The 18,130-nt window shown below is 31.4% G+C and overlaps 2 protein-coding genes and 1 pseudogene across 2 annotated transcripts; 2 read left to right on the top strand and 1 right to left on the bottom strand.

Annotated features, from left to right (window-relative positions):
* Positions 1-221: 221 nt before the first annotated feature.
* LOC132943490 (uncharacterized) lies at positions 222-5,733 on the bottom strand. Its single transcript, XM_061012504.1, has 5 exons — positions 4,977-5,733; positions 3,825-3,918; positions 2,840-2,939; positions 2,348-2,473; positions 222-2,023 (listed from the first exon to the last, which is right to left on the bottom strand). The coding sequence occupies exons 1-5, from the start codon at positions 5,731-5,733 to the stop codon at positions 1,823-1,825; spliced, it is 1,278 nt and encodes a 425-aa protein (XP_060868487.1). The 3' UTR covers positions 222-1,822.
* A 3,275-nt stretch (positions 5,734-9,008) lies between these two features.
* On the top strand, positions 9,009-10,706 carry LOC132942829 (uncharacterized). Its single transcript, XM_061011478.1, has 4 exons — positions 9,009-9,818; positions 9,926-10,228; positions 10,306-10,498; positions 10,675-10,706. Exons 1-4 carry the CDS (start codon positions 9,711-9,713, stop codon positions 10,704-10,706), a joined length of 636 nt encoding a protein of 211 aa, XP_060867461.1. The 5' UTR covers positions 9,009-9,710.
* Positions 10,707-14,491: 3,785 nt separating this feature from the next.
* Positions 14,492-15,841, top strand: LOC132942828 (uncharacterized; annotated as a pseudogene).
* Positions 15,842-18,130: the final 2,289 nt, after the last annotated feature.

Below are 18,130 nucleotides of genomic sequence, written 5' to 3'. Positions count from 1 at the left end.
ATTGTATAATGATATAAAATAATCAAAAAATTATTTAAATTAAAAAAAAAGTGAACAAAAATTAATCATTCTTTGAATTTATACAATTTATTAAAACCGATACAACTGTGTAACAATGGCCCATTGTTAGATATAAAATAGAAATATTATTCAGTCATACAACTTAAATACTAAATAACAATAATATTTGGTTAATAGGTATTGCAGGTACCTATTATAATATGTCAAATAAACAAATAATTTAACATTGTGTGAAATTATTCGATTGTTTTATAAAAAGGCTTAAGAGGATGTCAGCGCACTATTTGTTTTCTCTATCTGACCCACGCGCAACATAGACAAAACGCATTTGCGCAGAATCGTTTTTTCTATGTTTTTAAGTAATTTTAAAGTAAAATCAGCCATCACAAAAAAGATAGAGAAATATATTTTAGAGAGAATGACATATCGGTTTTATATTTTATTGTTATTTGACTTTGTTTCGACTTTCAAAATAAACAAAAAAATGTTGTAAATTTAAATTATGTTTAAATCGTTTATTTAGAGAAATCGAAGCGATGATGTATTAATTTTATAATGATGTGTGTTTTTTTATAATTTTTTTATTTTTGTGTCTCTCGTCACCTTTTAAGATAGTAAAAATGCTTGGATTTTCTTCAACAGTCACTTTACTAATAGAAAAATGAAAAATTTCCCAGTAGTTTTTAAAAACACCATGAAAAACAAAAAAAAAATTTATCAAATTTATAATTTAATAATTATTTTGTAGTAAAACATTTATAAAATGTTCAACTTTTATAGCTAAGGATTGAAATTTAAAACAAGGCTCCACGTAAATAGGTTATTTATAAATTACTTTCTTCACAATAATATCATCAAATATACTTGGTAATATCATAGGCTGGCTGACCGTTTTCGCTCAGAATCATTTTTCTTATACAATGATAATCGTTACAATATTATATAATTTAATTAAAATTTAACACCATCCATTATAGTGATCCACTTATAACCTACTGTACAGCAGAGCGACATCCATTTACCCACCATTTTTTATTTTTTTCTGTTATCACCTTTTAGGACAGTAAAAGTGCTTGGATTTTCTTCAACAGTAACTTTTCTGATAAGAAAGTGAATCTAATTGGTACTTTGAGGGGTCAAAAGCAAAAATTTCCCAGTAGTTTTCAAAAGCGACGTGAAAACCAAAAGAAAAATTAAGATTCTGAGCGATGCAATGAATGTATTGATTTTACAATGATGTGTGTGTTTTTTTTTATTTTTTTATTATTTTTAATTATTTTTTTTTTTATAATCAACTTATATTGAGTTGTTTACAGACATTAATAATTTTTTTTTCTATAAATGTCAATAAAATTCTATTTGTTGTTTAAAAAAGCTTGAAAATTTGATAGAAGGCTCCTAGGTTATTGTTTCAAAGACAGATGAAAAAAATTAAAAATCCCTAGTCACAGTTTTTATTTATATGCATTTAAAGTTCAAAAATTGACATAATATGGAAAAATCACGAAAATTAGCAAATTATTTTGACTTGAGAATTCATAAAAATTTTACTTTTTAAATCTAAGATTCAGAATCATTTTTCATCGTATATGCACTATTCTATCATTGAGTTCAAATTTAATGCTACCCTTAGGAGTTGGGATTAGAGTGGTCTACTCAAAGAGGTACGCTAAAAAGTAAAAACCTTTTAGCAGTAGCGCAGGGTGAGATCCTTGATTATATAAAATTAAAATTATTTATATAGGTATAAGTTAAAACATTATTTTAGAATATGAATTTCATAATGTATTTGACTATGATTTTATAATTTTAGTTTAGTAATAATTATTTTGTTAGTACGTACTTTAAAAAACATTTCCAAATTTACAACTCTTGTTCGCGTATACCTTAACGTTTTCTGATTAGCATTATTCAATTTCATTGTTAATAATATCAATTTTTTACACTTCATGTCCATTTCGGTCCAATTACTGCTGTACAATGCATATACTATTGAATCTTTCTAAACAAAATGGCAAGATATAAAAGTGTTCATTAACAAACTGTTAAACCTGTAGCTTAATGATTCATTGAAATTGATAAATTTTCTATTGCGTGTTTTCATTGTTTATGGAAAACGTGAAGAATCAACGGAGTTTTGTAGGTACTTTACAAAGTTTGTAGACAACTTACATACTATGTCATATTTTATACTGATTTTATAAAATATAAGATCAGATTTATCATCTAATGGTACATGATACATAATATTTATTATAACTGGGGCTTGCATTCAACATTCTTATCAAATTAATATTTTACAAAAAAGTAATGCATTTAAACTTACTTGGTTGTGTACACTTTCAAATAAATAACACGCCATAAATATTTGAAACAAGACTGTAGGAATTGCCACAATCGTTTTTATTGTCGTATCGCCATAAATCGCTAATGTACTATCATTGAAAATTTTCTAAAATTATTTTATTCCAGTTAATTATCTCATAACTTCGTTGACAATTACATAAGTGATAAACATAAGTGAGCTTGTTTGAATTAATTATCATTTATTTATTTTGTATGGCTATGACTAAAGAGAAAAGCACAGTTTGTAATAAATAATAATTTAACATATTTATAATATATATATTATATACACTTGAACGTATATTTTATTAACTTAGATAAGCTATTATAAATCTGAACCAATCTTAAGAGAAACGTAATGTAATAATAAAATTTACATTAAATTCTTCATACATATTATTATTGTCTATATAAAAATTGAATTGATATTAATATTGTAATCAAATTTTTAAGTATTGCCATATTGTCTTACCATTATTAAATTAAACCAAAGTATGATGAGTGAAATCGACGAAACAAAAATGTGCGACAACATGACTCGTTCAAATATATTTAAAAATAATTCAAATTTCCTGAAAAAAAAATACCAATATTAAATTTGTAAGAACTAAAATAGTAAAATTCATACCAATTATCTGTCATTCACGTAGTAAAATAAAATAATGTAATTCAACATTTTGAAAAAAAAAAAATAATATATTGATTTTATAATTTAATCATAATGTACAAGTATATTGACTATTGAAAATATGAACTTAAAAATCATGAACTTTAAATAGGAGTAACTTAAGCCTAAATTTCAAAAATAATTATATTACACTTTTGTTTAAGAGACCTTACTGTTAAGCTGTTGGTTATTACTTATTTGTTTATTTATTTTTTTGTATTAATGTAAAATCATATAGAATTGTAAATTGTAATGAGACCGTTCGATTTCACTAGAATACCAACAACTCTCCCTTTACAGGTACATAATATGCTCATCTAAACTAAACCCTATTTTTTTATATTTTTAAACTATTGAAATGCTTTTTTAAATGGATTAAGAAAACAACTTCAATATTTAAATGAAGTAACTACCATAATTATATTGCCAAAAACTATAATTATTCGTTGCCACAATATTTCTGTATGATTCCCGTGAATTTTCACACGCTTATATGAATTTCACATCCTTTTAGACTTGTTATAGTTTTGAAACAGTTTGGAAAATAAAATATTTTGTAGAATTTTTAATGGAAACAATACTAATATTGTGACATCTCGCAGACGCACATCACCTATGCATTTCATTTATTTTACCTAGTAGGTACGACTAAATGATAATTATTATTAAAAAGGGAGGTTTTATTTTATACCATTGTCATCCTCAGTACCTATAGTTTAATCTTACTATCCGGCATAAAATGCCATAAAATTATAAAATAATTTAATTCAAGAATGAAATTAACACTTACTTAATAACAGCTTGATGGTCCATTATAATTTTTCTTAATTCATCATATATTAAATCATGTTTTTTAGATATAATTTGTTTTTCTTCGTTGTTATCTACAAGTAAACAAAATAATTGTATTCAGTATGAGTTTTGTAATAGGTTACTAAATGTCAATAAAAAAAAGTGCATTCAGAACTTCAAAAGCTTCGTCATATTACAGTAACTTTTTTAGAAAAACTAAGAATAGGTGGTAGATACTCAATCTGCCAACAACACAATCTAATAGTTTCATGCGACATAGTCAGTTAAGTTTCGGACACTTGATTCTAAATCAGTAGTGGTAACTTTAGATACTTATTTATTACTGAATAATTAATTAATTCAATGACATATACTATATACATTTAGATTAAATTAAAGTAATATGAGTTGATACGTATGCCAACTGAACAGAGCCTGTATCTAATATAATATGGTTAATTATAGTAGCTAATCCCTGCAAAATCTCCCACAATATTATAAAGCATTACAAAAATTCAAAACTACATAATTATGTAAATGTAATTTTAAATTTTTACAAAAATATATTAAGAATTTTTTTTGGAATGTGTTGATTTCTTAAAGTAATCATTATTTTAAAGGTGTCCTAATAAAAGTGTCACTATACAGCATTGAATAGAGAGGAGCTCAAATATTGCACAGGTATTATATTATAAGATTTTATTCAAAAACAATAAATATATAAAATTTAAATATTTATCACAATTTAAATGTTAATAGGTGTACTATTGTTGTATTAGTAACACTCGTAAATACAAACAAATATTCATCATCATAATAATTTTTTTTAAATAACAAGAGCTTTGCAAATTTATATTGGAACCTCAATTTTAAAACAATGTAACAATATTAGTAAATTGTATTAAAATTTAAAATTATTGAAACACTATTCTTCATTTAATATGATTACAACCAATAGACAATAAGCGACCGTTTGGACAGTTAAGTGACTTCTTAATGTTACTAATGTCCACTATGGATTTTTGTTTTTAATGTATGTTCTAAGTATTATAATTATAGAAACATAATATTCCTCTATTCCTATAAAATGCATAGTAAAAAAGACAAAAAAAATGTATTAAACAACTTATTGACGTGAACTCGTACTTACCAATTGAAAAGGAATGAGAGCAGTCACTTAGTGATTTGTGGTTGACCGATTGGAACGCAGCGCAGACCATTTGCATATGACAGCATATAGCCAAGCACAGTGTCAGCAAAAGTGTATCAAATACAAGGATAAATGTTAAAATAGCGACAGCGAACCACACCTCGATAACAAAAAACGTATTATAGTGTTCATTGTACGTCTCGTCAGATAAGAGAAAATACAAATTTATAATGTTCTGACGGTAATTTCCGAGCGAACCGTCGTGATTTTTGATCGGTATTAGAGCGTTACCGAATGCCAGAAAACCTAATGTGAAAATGACCAACGTCGAAATATACAAAACGGCCAACAAGCTGGTGTACCAGACCGAACGCGCCCGCCAAAGATCCAGTATGTCATGTCCATTCCGCTTCCGGTTGATAAACGACGTAAAACCGTACCGCGTGATTGACAGACAGTCCCATATGTCGTTCGAATGGTAAATGACGATCCACATCTTGTAGCACGCGTAAAATGAGTTTGTTGCTACAAAACAATCCAATAAACTCATAGACATATTATAGGTCCATAAATGCAAACAGTCGACGAACAACGCCATCGATATAACTGCCGTGTACAACACAAAGAACGCAACGAAAATTTGGTATACGTTTTGACCTCGAAATCGTATTGTTCCGGGATCTAAAATTTGATATAATCCTATGAAATTCGCCAATCTGATGTTGAAAACATGGTGCTTCTCGTTCTGAATGTCCATCATGACAGCGAATCACTGAATGCGCGTGTACAAACCTCCACCGTTCGTATGAAACGGATCTTGGAAACACTTCTATTTATATATGGGAGGTGGCTCATCGATCAAATAATTTATTTATGTTATGCGTGCATAGTTGTCTATAGGTTCCATGTTTATAGTACCTGTTGCCATGCAATTAAGTTCCTATCAATATTATAATTTATACTCCGTATTTCTCATACCCTTCGAGTTTTTTTACCCTTTCATTACTACCGAGGTATATAGGTGGGTATACGAATCCATGAAATTCAACTGCAACTTTTATTATAATTATATAGTATAAAATAAATACGGTAGAAATTAAGAATTACTCATAAACTTTAGCTGTAATTAATTTTTTTAATGGAAGGATGATGCTGGTGCATTATGCATATTTGATGTATGACTGTCATAAATAATTCTGTTATTGTCAAGTTTTTTATTTGTATTTTTATTCTAAACAATTATAATTTCACCATAGTAAACAAGGCTTAAGACATTTTGGATTCTAAACAGAACATTGAACTATAATCGTTTTCCAATGCAGATGTGTGTGTTTACTGTATAGACACAAGTTTTTATATGCGTTAAAGTTATATATTTACAAAATTTGACAAAATCAATATCGCATAGATATCTTAAATTATTTAATTGAAGATTAAAGTTTAATTTTTATACCTTCAAAATTGAATACATAATTTTTAATACGTTTTTATAACTGCAATTTTTTTGAATAAATATATAATTCATATCCTTTGCAGTTCAAAACACCATTACTATTAGTTAGATACATTTTTTTTTTATAGGTAGGTATAAGTTAGAAATATGAATTTTAGAATACTATGAATTTTCATGTATATGATTTTATAATTTCAGTTGAGTAATAATTATTTCATTAGTACGTACTTTAAACAACATTTCCAAGTTTACAATTCTTGTTCTAGTATATCTTAACTTTATATGATTACCATTATTCAATTGCATTGTTAACAATATCAATTTTTGGTCCAATTACTGCTGTACAATGCATATATTATTGAATCTTTCTAAATGTATTAGGCAAAATATAAAAGTATTCATTAACAAACTGTTAAACCTACATCTTAATAATTCGTTGAAACCTGAACAATCTTCTACTGCATGTTTTTATTGTTTATGGAAAACGTTGAGAATCAACAGAATTTTATACTTTACAAAGTATGTAGACAACATACATACTACACATTTTTTTTTATTGATTTTATAAGATATGTGATTAAAATTATAATCCAGTGATACATAATATTTATTATAAAATTGGTATTCATTCTAACGATTGAAACGATTTTCCGTTCGTTCTGTTGATAGTTTTATCTGCAGTTGTAAAGGCGACCCAATCGTCCAATAATCATGGTGTTACAAATACAAATTCAACTCCAAGAAAAAAACCTATGATCATCATAGCCTTCGACTGATGTAATGGATAAGAAACAAAAAATCTTCATAAGTTTAAATCGGTACTCAGTTCTAGTTAGAGGCGTATTTAGGGGGGCGACAGGTGGCAATTGCCCCGGGGTGCTAAATTCTGAGTCCTCAAAGAGGCACCTTCGCTAGAGATTATAACAAAAAAAAAAATGATTTATTTTTTTATTTTATTATATTTTATTGGATTTGTTGAGAAATTATATTAGTAATAACTAAATAACCAGTGTTGTAAAAAATACTTTTATAATTAAGTATTTAAAATACCTCCCAAATACTATAAACAGTTAAGTATTTGAGTAAAACTCAAATACTTTTTAGAAGTATTTGAAATAACCTTTAAATACAATTAAAAAAATCTATTTAGTTCTGATATAATTTGTTATAATCTAAAATCTGATTAGTCATGTTAGTTCCTTTTTAGTGATAGTTCTATCACAACAATAAACTTTTCTCTACAGAGGTATAATATATTAGATCAGTGGTTCTCAACGGGGGCAATATCGCCCCCCAGTGGGCGGTAAAGTGTCACCGAGGGGCAATGAACTAGTTTTGGGTGGTAGGGGGGCGGTGAACTAATTTTGGGTGGTAGAGGGGCGGCAAACGGTTCACGCAAAAACGTTGTAGATGGTGTCGGTGTGACCTAAAAATAATTCATACTTGATAATCCATATAATAACTATCAGTCACTACTCAATCTATGCAATACACAATAACTTATCTACAAATTTATTATCTTAATTATTTTAGCGATTGTGCGTTGACATTATACTTTATTATAGGTACCTATATTAACCAACCTTTTAGTACACCGTTTGCTTTGACCCACGTATGTTGTATTAGTTTTCGGATCTTAGAAACACTTCTATTTATATATGGGAGGTGGCTCATCAGTCATCGATCAATTAATTTATTTATGTTATGCGTGCATAGTTGTATATAGGTTCCATGTTTATACTACCTGTTGCCATGCAATTAAGTTCCTATCAATATTATAATTTATACTCCGTATTTCTCATACCCTTCGAGTTTTTTTACCCTATCATTTCTCCCGAGGATTATGTCATATAGGGGGGTAAACATCGAATCCACCATAAAATTCAACTGCAACCTTTATAATAATTATACAGTATGCATTTGTGTTAAATTAATGATGAATAGCTACTATTATAAACTTTAAGCGTAGTTCTTAGAACTCTACAATTTTAATTTTATAAATGTATGGACGACGTTGGTGCATTATGCAAGTAGTATGAAAAAGGGGATTCTAGAGCCTCATCCTCATCCCTCATCCTCATCCCTCATCCTCATCCTCATCCTCATCACCTCATCATCATTACCGCCGATTCATGACGTATATTATATCCCCTCGCGCACCCAGCTCAGCCGCATACGTATACGATATACCCTGCCACCCCGCTCTTCGCACTTCTGCTGATCCATGTACACAGACGGCTGATCATCTATACACACGTATACGATATACCCCGCCACCCCGCTCTCCATATCAATTGGCCGCCGCCAGCCAACACTGGCGCCGCGCGAGGAAAATAATTTAAAAATTTTATTCACCGGACCGGCATTTCGAACCCGAGCCCATTGCATGCCGATCGTCCACCACACCGATGCGTAACTTACTCGCTTATATTTGAGAGGTGTATTCTATCTAATTTAACTAAAATAATGACGGCCGCCCGATCGTGGACTTGTATTTAATCAACATATTATATTTTAATATTTTATCACTCACGTTATCAACATATATATATTACACGCAAGGTGGATATATAGAGGTGTAAACACTCTGATTATAAATTGATTGAAAAATGTACACCATTTGTGATTGCCACCGGGAGCGCTGACTACCCGATGAAGGCTCATAATGTTCGTACTTCTATACGAAAATACGATTTACAATGCTGAATGCTTGCAAGTTGTAATGCCATAAAAAATAAAAATATAAGATATCAATTTAATTTAAATAATGAATAACTTAGATGGATTTTTATTAAATAATTTTGAAACATAAATCTATCTTCAATTATACAATTATTGATAATTATCCACATTTTTTTTGGGAATATTGATTTGTGGAGTAGTTGTAGACATGTTGCCTACCTATTTGTGTTATAATTAAAAATTTAAATTTATGAATTTATTGTAATGATTGTCATATTGAAATATATTGATTAAAGTACCTACCTAATTGTAAATTTGTTATTTCCTTAATTTGGTACCACTACTTGTCATAATATGTTTATTTTTGTAAAAACATATTGTAGTTATTCTAATAATGGAATTATTGAAAATACCATCTCACTACTCAATGTCTCTATGGAAATTATTTATGTGTATAATAATAGTACCTATTTACATCATATTATTATCCTAGTGTACCTCTTTTGGCTTTTGCATTCTTTTAAGTATCTACACAACCTACTTTTTTTGTACAAAAGGTGGTATGAAACTTATTTTTGTAACTTATCGAGTATTGTAGTATGCCTCTTAAGTGTTTTGTACCTGGGTGTAACTCTGGGTTACCCAAACAAAATAAAATATACAAACAGCAGGGAGTAAAACTGCCTTCAGTATTCCATCCTCCTGAGGTAGATATTTCTTATACTAATTAATAATTAATATATATTTATATTATTATGTATATGTATATTCAATGAAAAGTTCATATTAGGGTAAATAATTCATTACTTTTTAGAACATGATTGATACATGGAATTTAAAAATTCCACGAGCAGATAGATTATTAACCAAAAAAGATGGAGTATGTGAACTCCATTTTGCTCCTGAAGATATTATTTCATATAGGATATTTGAGGATGCAGCAGGAAATGAAATAAAACATCAGCTCAAGAGAGTTAGTTTAAATGCTAACGCTATACCATGTATTTTCCTTAATTTACCATCTTATTTCAATAAAAATATTAAAAAACGAAAACCTCCAATGGAAAGGTCAATAGTACCAAACAATCGCAAAAAGAATAAACCCAGTGATTTAAATGTAAGGTATAATAATATTATGAAACAATAACACATTCCTTCATTAATTTAAATAATATTTATTAAATGTCTATACAGCCTGTAAATGAAATAATTAATAATCCTGAATTGGTCACTGATATAAAAGAAAAAAATATAATTGAACCACTCAGCTACAATGTTCATACTGATGCAAATAACATTAAGTTACCAGGTACAATGTGGGGTTTGCACACAGATTATTCCGAAAAAACAGTTTTTAGTCATATCAGTGGATTAACCAATGATAAATGTATTAATAAAAAATATCAAAATTAATATAAATATAAAATAGTAAAATACTACTTAACTACTGGTACATGTTTTCCAATCTGGATATTAAAATATATGAATTAAAAGTACCATATACACACATTGTACATATTAAATTAAGTTACACTATTTAAAATTTAAAATATTAATTATTAGATCATGAAGTCCACAGTCCTCGTAATTACTAAATATACTAATTAGTAATTAGATTAATTAGAATAAAATGCTAAATTGCATAATGTGCCATACAAAATTGAATGTGTTTGAGCCTTCATCGGGTAGTCAGCGCTCCTGGTGGCAGTTACAAGTGGTGTACTTTTTTCGGCCCACTATCATAATGTAAAAGATGGGAAGTGTTTACACCTCTATATATCCACCTTGATTACACGTTATTCTAATCATATATTATTGTAATCAGTTATCATTTGTTATCATATATATATTTACCCGCCCGACCTTACCAACGGCCACCCGATCACGCACGTGTGCAACATACATTTAATCAGTTATCATACATTATCAGTTATCACTGTTATCAGTTATCATATTTCCGTACTTAGTCGATTCCAAACCTAATATATTTTACCCGTTAAAGTGTACACGATAAATATTAATATAGTTTTAAGTCTACATTGTTATCATATAATATATATTTCATCAGCGCGTGCGTACAACAGTCATGAGACCAACATATATATATATATTTATAAATATTAATATAGTTTTAAGTCTATACATTTTTAGTGACTAAACTAATGACAAACTATTTTATATATATACTAGCTCTAAGTGAAACTCTGGGAAAGTTGAACTCGCTGAGAGTGGGTACCAATTTTGGAATATAAAAGTCGCAAAGGCTGTAAGACGAAAGTTTATTTGTGATAAGGATTAGTGATATGGATTGGAGATAAGGCTTGGCGCTTTGGCGGGAATGTTTAAAAGTTTGAGCGTCTAGCAATCCGTCACGAACGTTGTAAATGGATAGGCTAGATACGATCTCCAGGATCATCTCCCGTTTCTCCGCTGCTTTTAGTTGTTAAAATTGTTAAAAAGTGTAGAGTCAATAGGTTTATTTGATTGTCTAGCTATCAGTCATAAAATCACATAGGTAGGCGATCCGACTGCGTCGGATCGCGGACTATATGCGAAGCGTATATTATCAGGTATGCAATCCACCTGTGGTGGATTGCGGACCCCGTTAGTTGCGTAGATAGGTGAATAATCAAAAAAATAGTTGGTCCCCTTGACCGTGTTAGTTGTAAGTGAGTACCGATTTTGGAGACACATTTGAATTATAAATGTCGCACTTATACATTAGAAGGTGATAAGAATTTCTGATATGGCCTGGCTCTTTGGCGGTCTCGTTTCGAAGGTGGGAACGTTTGAAAGTCAAGATTCAGTGTCTAGAAATCTCCCATGGCCCATGAAAACCGGCAATTCAATGATGATACTATCCCCCAGCGTATGTCCGGTGCTTTTTTCATACGTGTAAGAAAATGTTAATTCGAAAATCTGCATGTTAGAGTGTCCAGCAAATCAGTCATTACCCATCTAAGACAAAACAAAAATAAGCAATCCACCTGTGGCGGATAGAGTGGTATGTGCCGTCGCATGTCCGGTGCTCTTTCTTATGTAAAAAGTGTAAAGTCAAAACCCGAGTTGGATTGTCTAGCAAGTCTGTCATCTCAAGTCAAAATCGATTAACATCCAATTAGCCACCTAGGTAGGCAATCCGAATTCGTCGGATCGCGGACAATGTGCTACAGCATATCAAGTAGGCAATCCACCTGCGGTGGATTGCAAACCCGACGATGGGCGTCTATAAGTGAAAACTCTATGACACAACTTACGAAATAATTTGCGAAAAATACAAACTATAACTATACAATATAAATTCAAACAAATATAATATATTGTACCTATTTATTATAATTCATAAAAAAAATAACATATAGATACATAATATTATATTAACCAATACAATACATATAAATATGTACCTGTAATGTATATATAATTATATCAAAAAAAAAAAAATGCAAAAACCTGCATGTTCAAGTGTTAAGGAAGTCAGTCATCACCGTCTAAGACGAAACCAAAATGAGCAATCCGTCTACGGCGGATTGAATGGTAGGTATGTGCCGTCGCATGTCCGGTACTTTTTCTTATGTAAAAAGTGTAAAGTCGAAAACCGTGTTGGAGTGTCTAGAAAGTCAGTCATATCAAGTCAAAATCTATTAACTTTAAAGTTCGTCAGCTAGGTAGGCTATCCGACTTAGTCGGATAGCGAACAATGTGCTGCAGAAAATAAGTCTAGTATGTATAGCTTCTATAAGTGAAGAGAAAAAATAGTATTTTCCAAAAACCCAATCACACAACATTCGAAATAACTTACGAAAAATAAAGACAATTTAAAGAAAATAATATGAGTTAAATTCCTAATAATTTAAATAACATATAGGTACATAATATATAATATACAGTCATATTATGTAAAATTAACATGTATATTATTATATTATTTATGAAATATAAAGTGAAAAAAAATGCAAAAAAGTCAATCTACGGGCGGCCGTGCCTTAGAATACACGGTGCAGTCGGTTGCCGCCCGAAGAGAGCTACGACGGTTTCGAACCCGGACCTGCCTATCATCCTATGTTTGGGGAACGCCTAACCTATCGAGTCACAGTTTGGGATGCAAATCACGGTCAAAACTTCAACAGTTAAGTTGTGTGTCTACGGAGCGACGTAAACCAATATATATTCGATATACATCGATGTAATCGTATATAATTCTATGTATCATAATTCTACACACTGTTTAAACTTTAATTGTATTTTATTCACTTATCTGACCGTTATTATGTATGCTTGAATAATACATTTATTTGTGTTTAATAATACATTTAATTGTGTTTACGTTAAGCAATATACCAGCTACGTTATTAAGGACCAAATAATACGTCTACAATCACGCATAATGCAATATTTATTGAATCAAAAACAAAACAAAAAAAACAGTATATATTTATTGTGCACTTGTGCGCTGGAACGAAGACCGACTGACATTTCGTGAACGCGAATTTTTAAGTGTACAAACCGCATATTCGCGGGGTTCAAAAGAAATAAACTTAACAAATAGAGCACAAACGGCAATTGAAAAGACGAAACGAAAAGCGATAATAACGACCTACGCTGGCGTCGATTGCGATGGCTATGGACCGATATCGCGTACAAACCACGCGGCTTTTAAAACAAACGAACTATATGTGAAAATGTCTAAAAGTCGAAAAACATCGTAAAAAGCGTAACGTTTTTCGAAAACGTTTAAAAACCGACCGCCGCCGCTGCGAAGGTACGCGATTGGCCGCGCTATAGGGAATCGACGGGATGGGTCCGGCAGACTGGGGAAACGGAGCGGTGTTTAATTTTTTCCACCATGAGATCCTCCATGAATTCCCTATAGATCAGCTGTTTTTCTTGCGATTTTATAGTATTAGATGTTTAATGTAAAATATATCAAGTATATCAATAGCATATGGTCGAGGTTAACCCATTATAATGAAATCTTAGCAATTTCGATTTAAAATGTGTAACACATTAATTACTGATATTAGTACTTTCTTTCGGATGCCTACAATAAAGAAATAATATTCGTTCTTTACATACTTATTCGCTCGAGTCGCCAGGATGTCGCAGACTCTTAATAGCCATTTTATATTTGAATCGAAATACTAATAGCTTGCACCTGAATACTTAGAACTCTATAGTAGACATTTCCTTGTTCAACTAACTAATTGCATTCCAGCAAAATTCATTAATATTGAAAAATGTCCCCACCTATATAGAGACTCTTGACTGAAAGAGCCGGCAGTTGTTTAGTCCGTCTACTGCCTTAAACCGTTGTACACGATACGTTCGCTCCGTCTTTAAAATTTTTAGTGATTTTTCATTTTCAAAAATAATTATTAACATGGCTGGTTCGATTGAAAACATGGCAGCAATTTATAAGAAGAATTATACGTACGTTCCTCCGACACCGCCTGCAGAACTGATTGATTCTACATCATACACATTGGACTTTGTCGCCCGTAAGTTCATACATATTGGCATCGATCCGACTGAAAATTTCAAAGTCATCGTTCATTTAGTAACTTCATCGCGGTATGTCAAAATAATACCGGATTTTCTAAAACGTATATTTTCACTGATGGGCAATATACTATCATTCGTATTGGAGCAACTAGTAAAATATAAGCGTATGTTATTTTTGGAAACCGAACTTTATAAACTATCGATTATGATGTACAGTGGTGAAAACGTACTAGTGATAGAATCAAAAACTCATGAAGGGTGCAGAATACTATTGAATCGAGTGGACCTTATTCAACTTCAATATTTGGAATGGTGCATATTTGAAACAGTCGTTCGAAAATCAATTATAACACAACCAGCTGTCTTAAAGCAATTCGAAATGTTTTTAAACTATATCAATCTCGAATTTTCCAAAGTTGATTCACCACCGAAAACACCTGAAGAAATGATCGCATTTATCAAAAATTTACACGACAAAAGTGTAATTTCAAAAATTCCAAAAAATGATGTCAATCTCATCAGTCAGCTCAAAATGTATGCTTCATCTCAATTAGCTGAACAATGGGCGCAACGATGGAATAACCAGAGGTAAATCTATAAATTATATCACTTTTAAAAATATTTAATGTATAATTATTATTTTATAGTTATTCACCGAATCTGAAATGAGGCTCATTTCTCCCCCGAGATATTCGAGTATGTCTCCAATGCACGAAGATCTTTCACAAGCAAGGGTAATTTTTAATTTATAAATTAAAAAAATGATACAATTAATAATTATAATAATTATTTAGGTAGCTGACGAGGAACGTGGTATCGATGAATTTTTAACACAGGCGACATGGGCACCAGCTCGGAAAACAAAACCATTGGTAAATTTCACATTTAATTTTTAAGATGAATATATATTAACAAATAATTATTTGTTTAGCCTATTGATGATCCTGGCAGTCTACCGACGACGATCATAGACACTCTTCCCGCATCGTTTGATTCAGACAATTTTGCACAGCCCCCTCCGTGGTATACAGCGCCTCAATAAATTGAATCTTCACCACCAAGTCCTGCAGTTGATGAGAATGACGGTCCAACGTCTTTCAACCTCTCGCCATCATCCCCTCCAGCTCTTCTAGAGTTCACGGATCAAAAGTTGGCAAAAAAAAAACCATCTAAATCTTCATATGGATACACTTCAGAGTTTAAGTGTACCTTAAGATTTTTCAGTTGACAATGATCAAACCGACCAGCATCGTTTTCGATATTTTTTTTCCGATCTGTTTGTAGTCCAAACAACACAAATCTTGGTTTTTCGAGCAAGCTGCTAGACTTAACAGTCCACGAATGAGAAGTGTTTCTAGGGAGCACGGGATACTCGCATAGATGCCAGGTTCTGAACACGCACGATAGTGTTTTACGAGAATCTAATACTTTCAATAACTTTAATTTTTCTTTATCACTCACTCTGATAATTGGCATTTTCCAAGCCACCTTTGTCAGTTCAATTGTAATTTTTTTATTTTTATCGACGGCAGCGGTTGCGCCTTCGCCCACAACATGTATCGCATCAAAGTCGGTAGATGCGCGATTCAAAATCAGTTGCTGATTGCAATTGAGTAATATTTTTTTATAATCTTCACAAAATCCGAATACATGTTTTAATGGAATACATCCGGAAAATATATTATTGGTCATAAAATTTTTATTATCTTCACTATCCATCGCTGAGTCCCAAGCCACGTTATCTAATGTATTCAAGTCATTTGGAGTGTACGAGCAGTATGCTTTCAAACAAGACGCAACTCCCGTGATTTCAATTTCTGTATTTCTATTCCGTTTATTTCATATCGCATCTCGGAGAATAAAAATGCCAGTCCGTTATTCGAAAATCGAACTTCTCCAACTGCATCGGCAGGTTTAATTATTTTCCCCTCAATGAAAATATAACTGTCACACGGTAAAGTGTAAGAATCCATGTTTTGAACATTAATTCTAATTTCCTCATTGTATGATAGAGCGGTGCTTGAATACGGTGTGAACGAATGGTAACTTTTTTGAGTTATTTTACAATCGTCGACATAGTCGGCTATCACGTCTAAATATGAGTCATCCATCATTGTAAAGAACGGAGAAATTTTAAATTGTTTTTTGTGAGTTTGGTTTGGACAGGTTTGTACTTCTTCGCTGCTAGCGATGTAGACTTCTTAACGGTGGGTGGTATACTGATAGGTTTTTTGATTGAAGCTCTTTTTATATTAAATTTGAGCGCCATATCCGCGCGTAATTTGTAAACGAATTGTTATCGGTTCACCGCGCAGATTAATTAGACAATCGTTTTGATCTTTTAGCACTATATTTACTTTAGTTATTGAAGTCGTGTTTAGTCCGTAGAAAACTGAATGCCTAGGTACCTCAACGATCTTATATCCTGCAGGTACAGTAGGATAAAGCTCGTGTATGATCTGGCTCGGTGCTCCGTCGCAGAATGAGCCGGTGATTAAGTTACACTCTACTTTTATACAGTTTATTTTCATTATGTTGACAATATTTTCAGATTCATGAGTATCACCAGTAGTGTATCGTACATTTCTAAAACCTTGCAATTTCGCTATGCTATTATCGACCCCTAAATCAACATCATGGCTGCACGATATCACACACTTTAATGTTCTGCTGTTTGCTTTTAATTCAAACATACTGACATAGCCGGGCATCATTTTTTGTATAATAGACTCTAACTGATCCAACTCATACGTCCCCGTAGGTATAATTACGTACTCATTTTCATTGATGAAATTACGGAAGGCAATAGTATTGCAACCAGGTTCTATGTTTGGTATAGAATTATTTGTCTGTAAACTCAAAAGACAAATCTGTGCAGTATTTTCTACTTCCAACGGTGGAAAGATCTCGCATGACAACTCACTAGAGTTTCCGTTTAACGTTAATGTGAACATGATAAAAACTTTAAACACAAGTGTCCACAGTTTGTGGTATTATATTTCTGTTCTCTGCTGTAATTGAAATGTATGTCACATCCGTGAAAATATTGTTGTACTTCTAATGGTGGAGGTAAATTCTCAAAACTGTCGTAATATTCGACTTTTTTTCCGATTTCTTTATACGCTACCCAATGCGTTCCTGTACCGTTTTCCGTATCCAAGTTAATAATCGCTGATTCTTATCGTTTAGGACGTGTAGATAACCTATCTCTGGTAAACACGCCGACGAAATGAGGTATTTTCATTAAACGAGCGATTTTTATAAGTTCGAAATCGTACAACGCTCTACTGGGTAACGTAGATATTAGTTTTTTTTCGCTTTTACACCCCCACCACTTTTATGTGGTGTTTCTATTTTGTATGAGTTGCCTTTATACGGTGTGAGATATAGTCCTTTGCCCAAATGGGATGGAGTGTTTCTATTAAATTCATTGACCATTTTTACAACGTTGGCTACGCCACCAGTCAGGGCTCCCAGAGCTGACAACCCGGCGAAAATCGGAATGAGTGGCAGAACA

The sequence above is a fragment of the Metopolophium dirhodum genome, chromosome 4 (genome assembly GCF_019925205.1).
Source record: "Metopolophium dirhodum isolate CAU chromosome 4, ASM1992520v1, whole genome shotgun sequence".
NCBI lineage: Eukaryota > Metazoa > Arthropoda > Insecta > Hemiptera > Aphididae > Metopolophium > Metopolophium dirhodum.
Note: the sequence above shows the minus strand (reverse complement) of the source record. Positions and strands in the feature narration are given on the sequence as shown.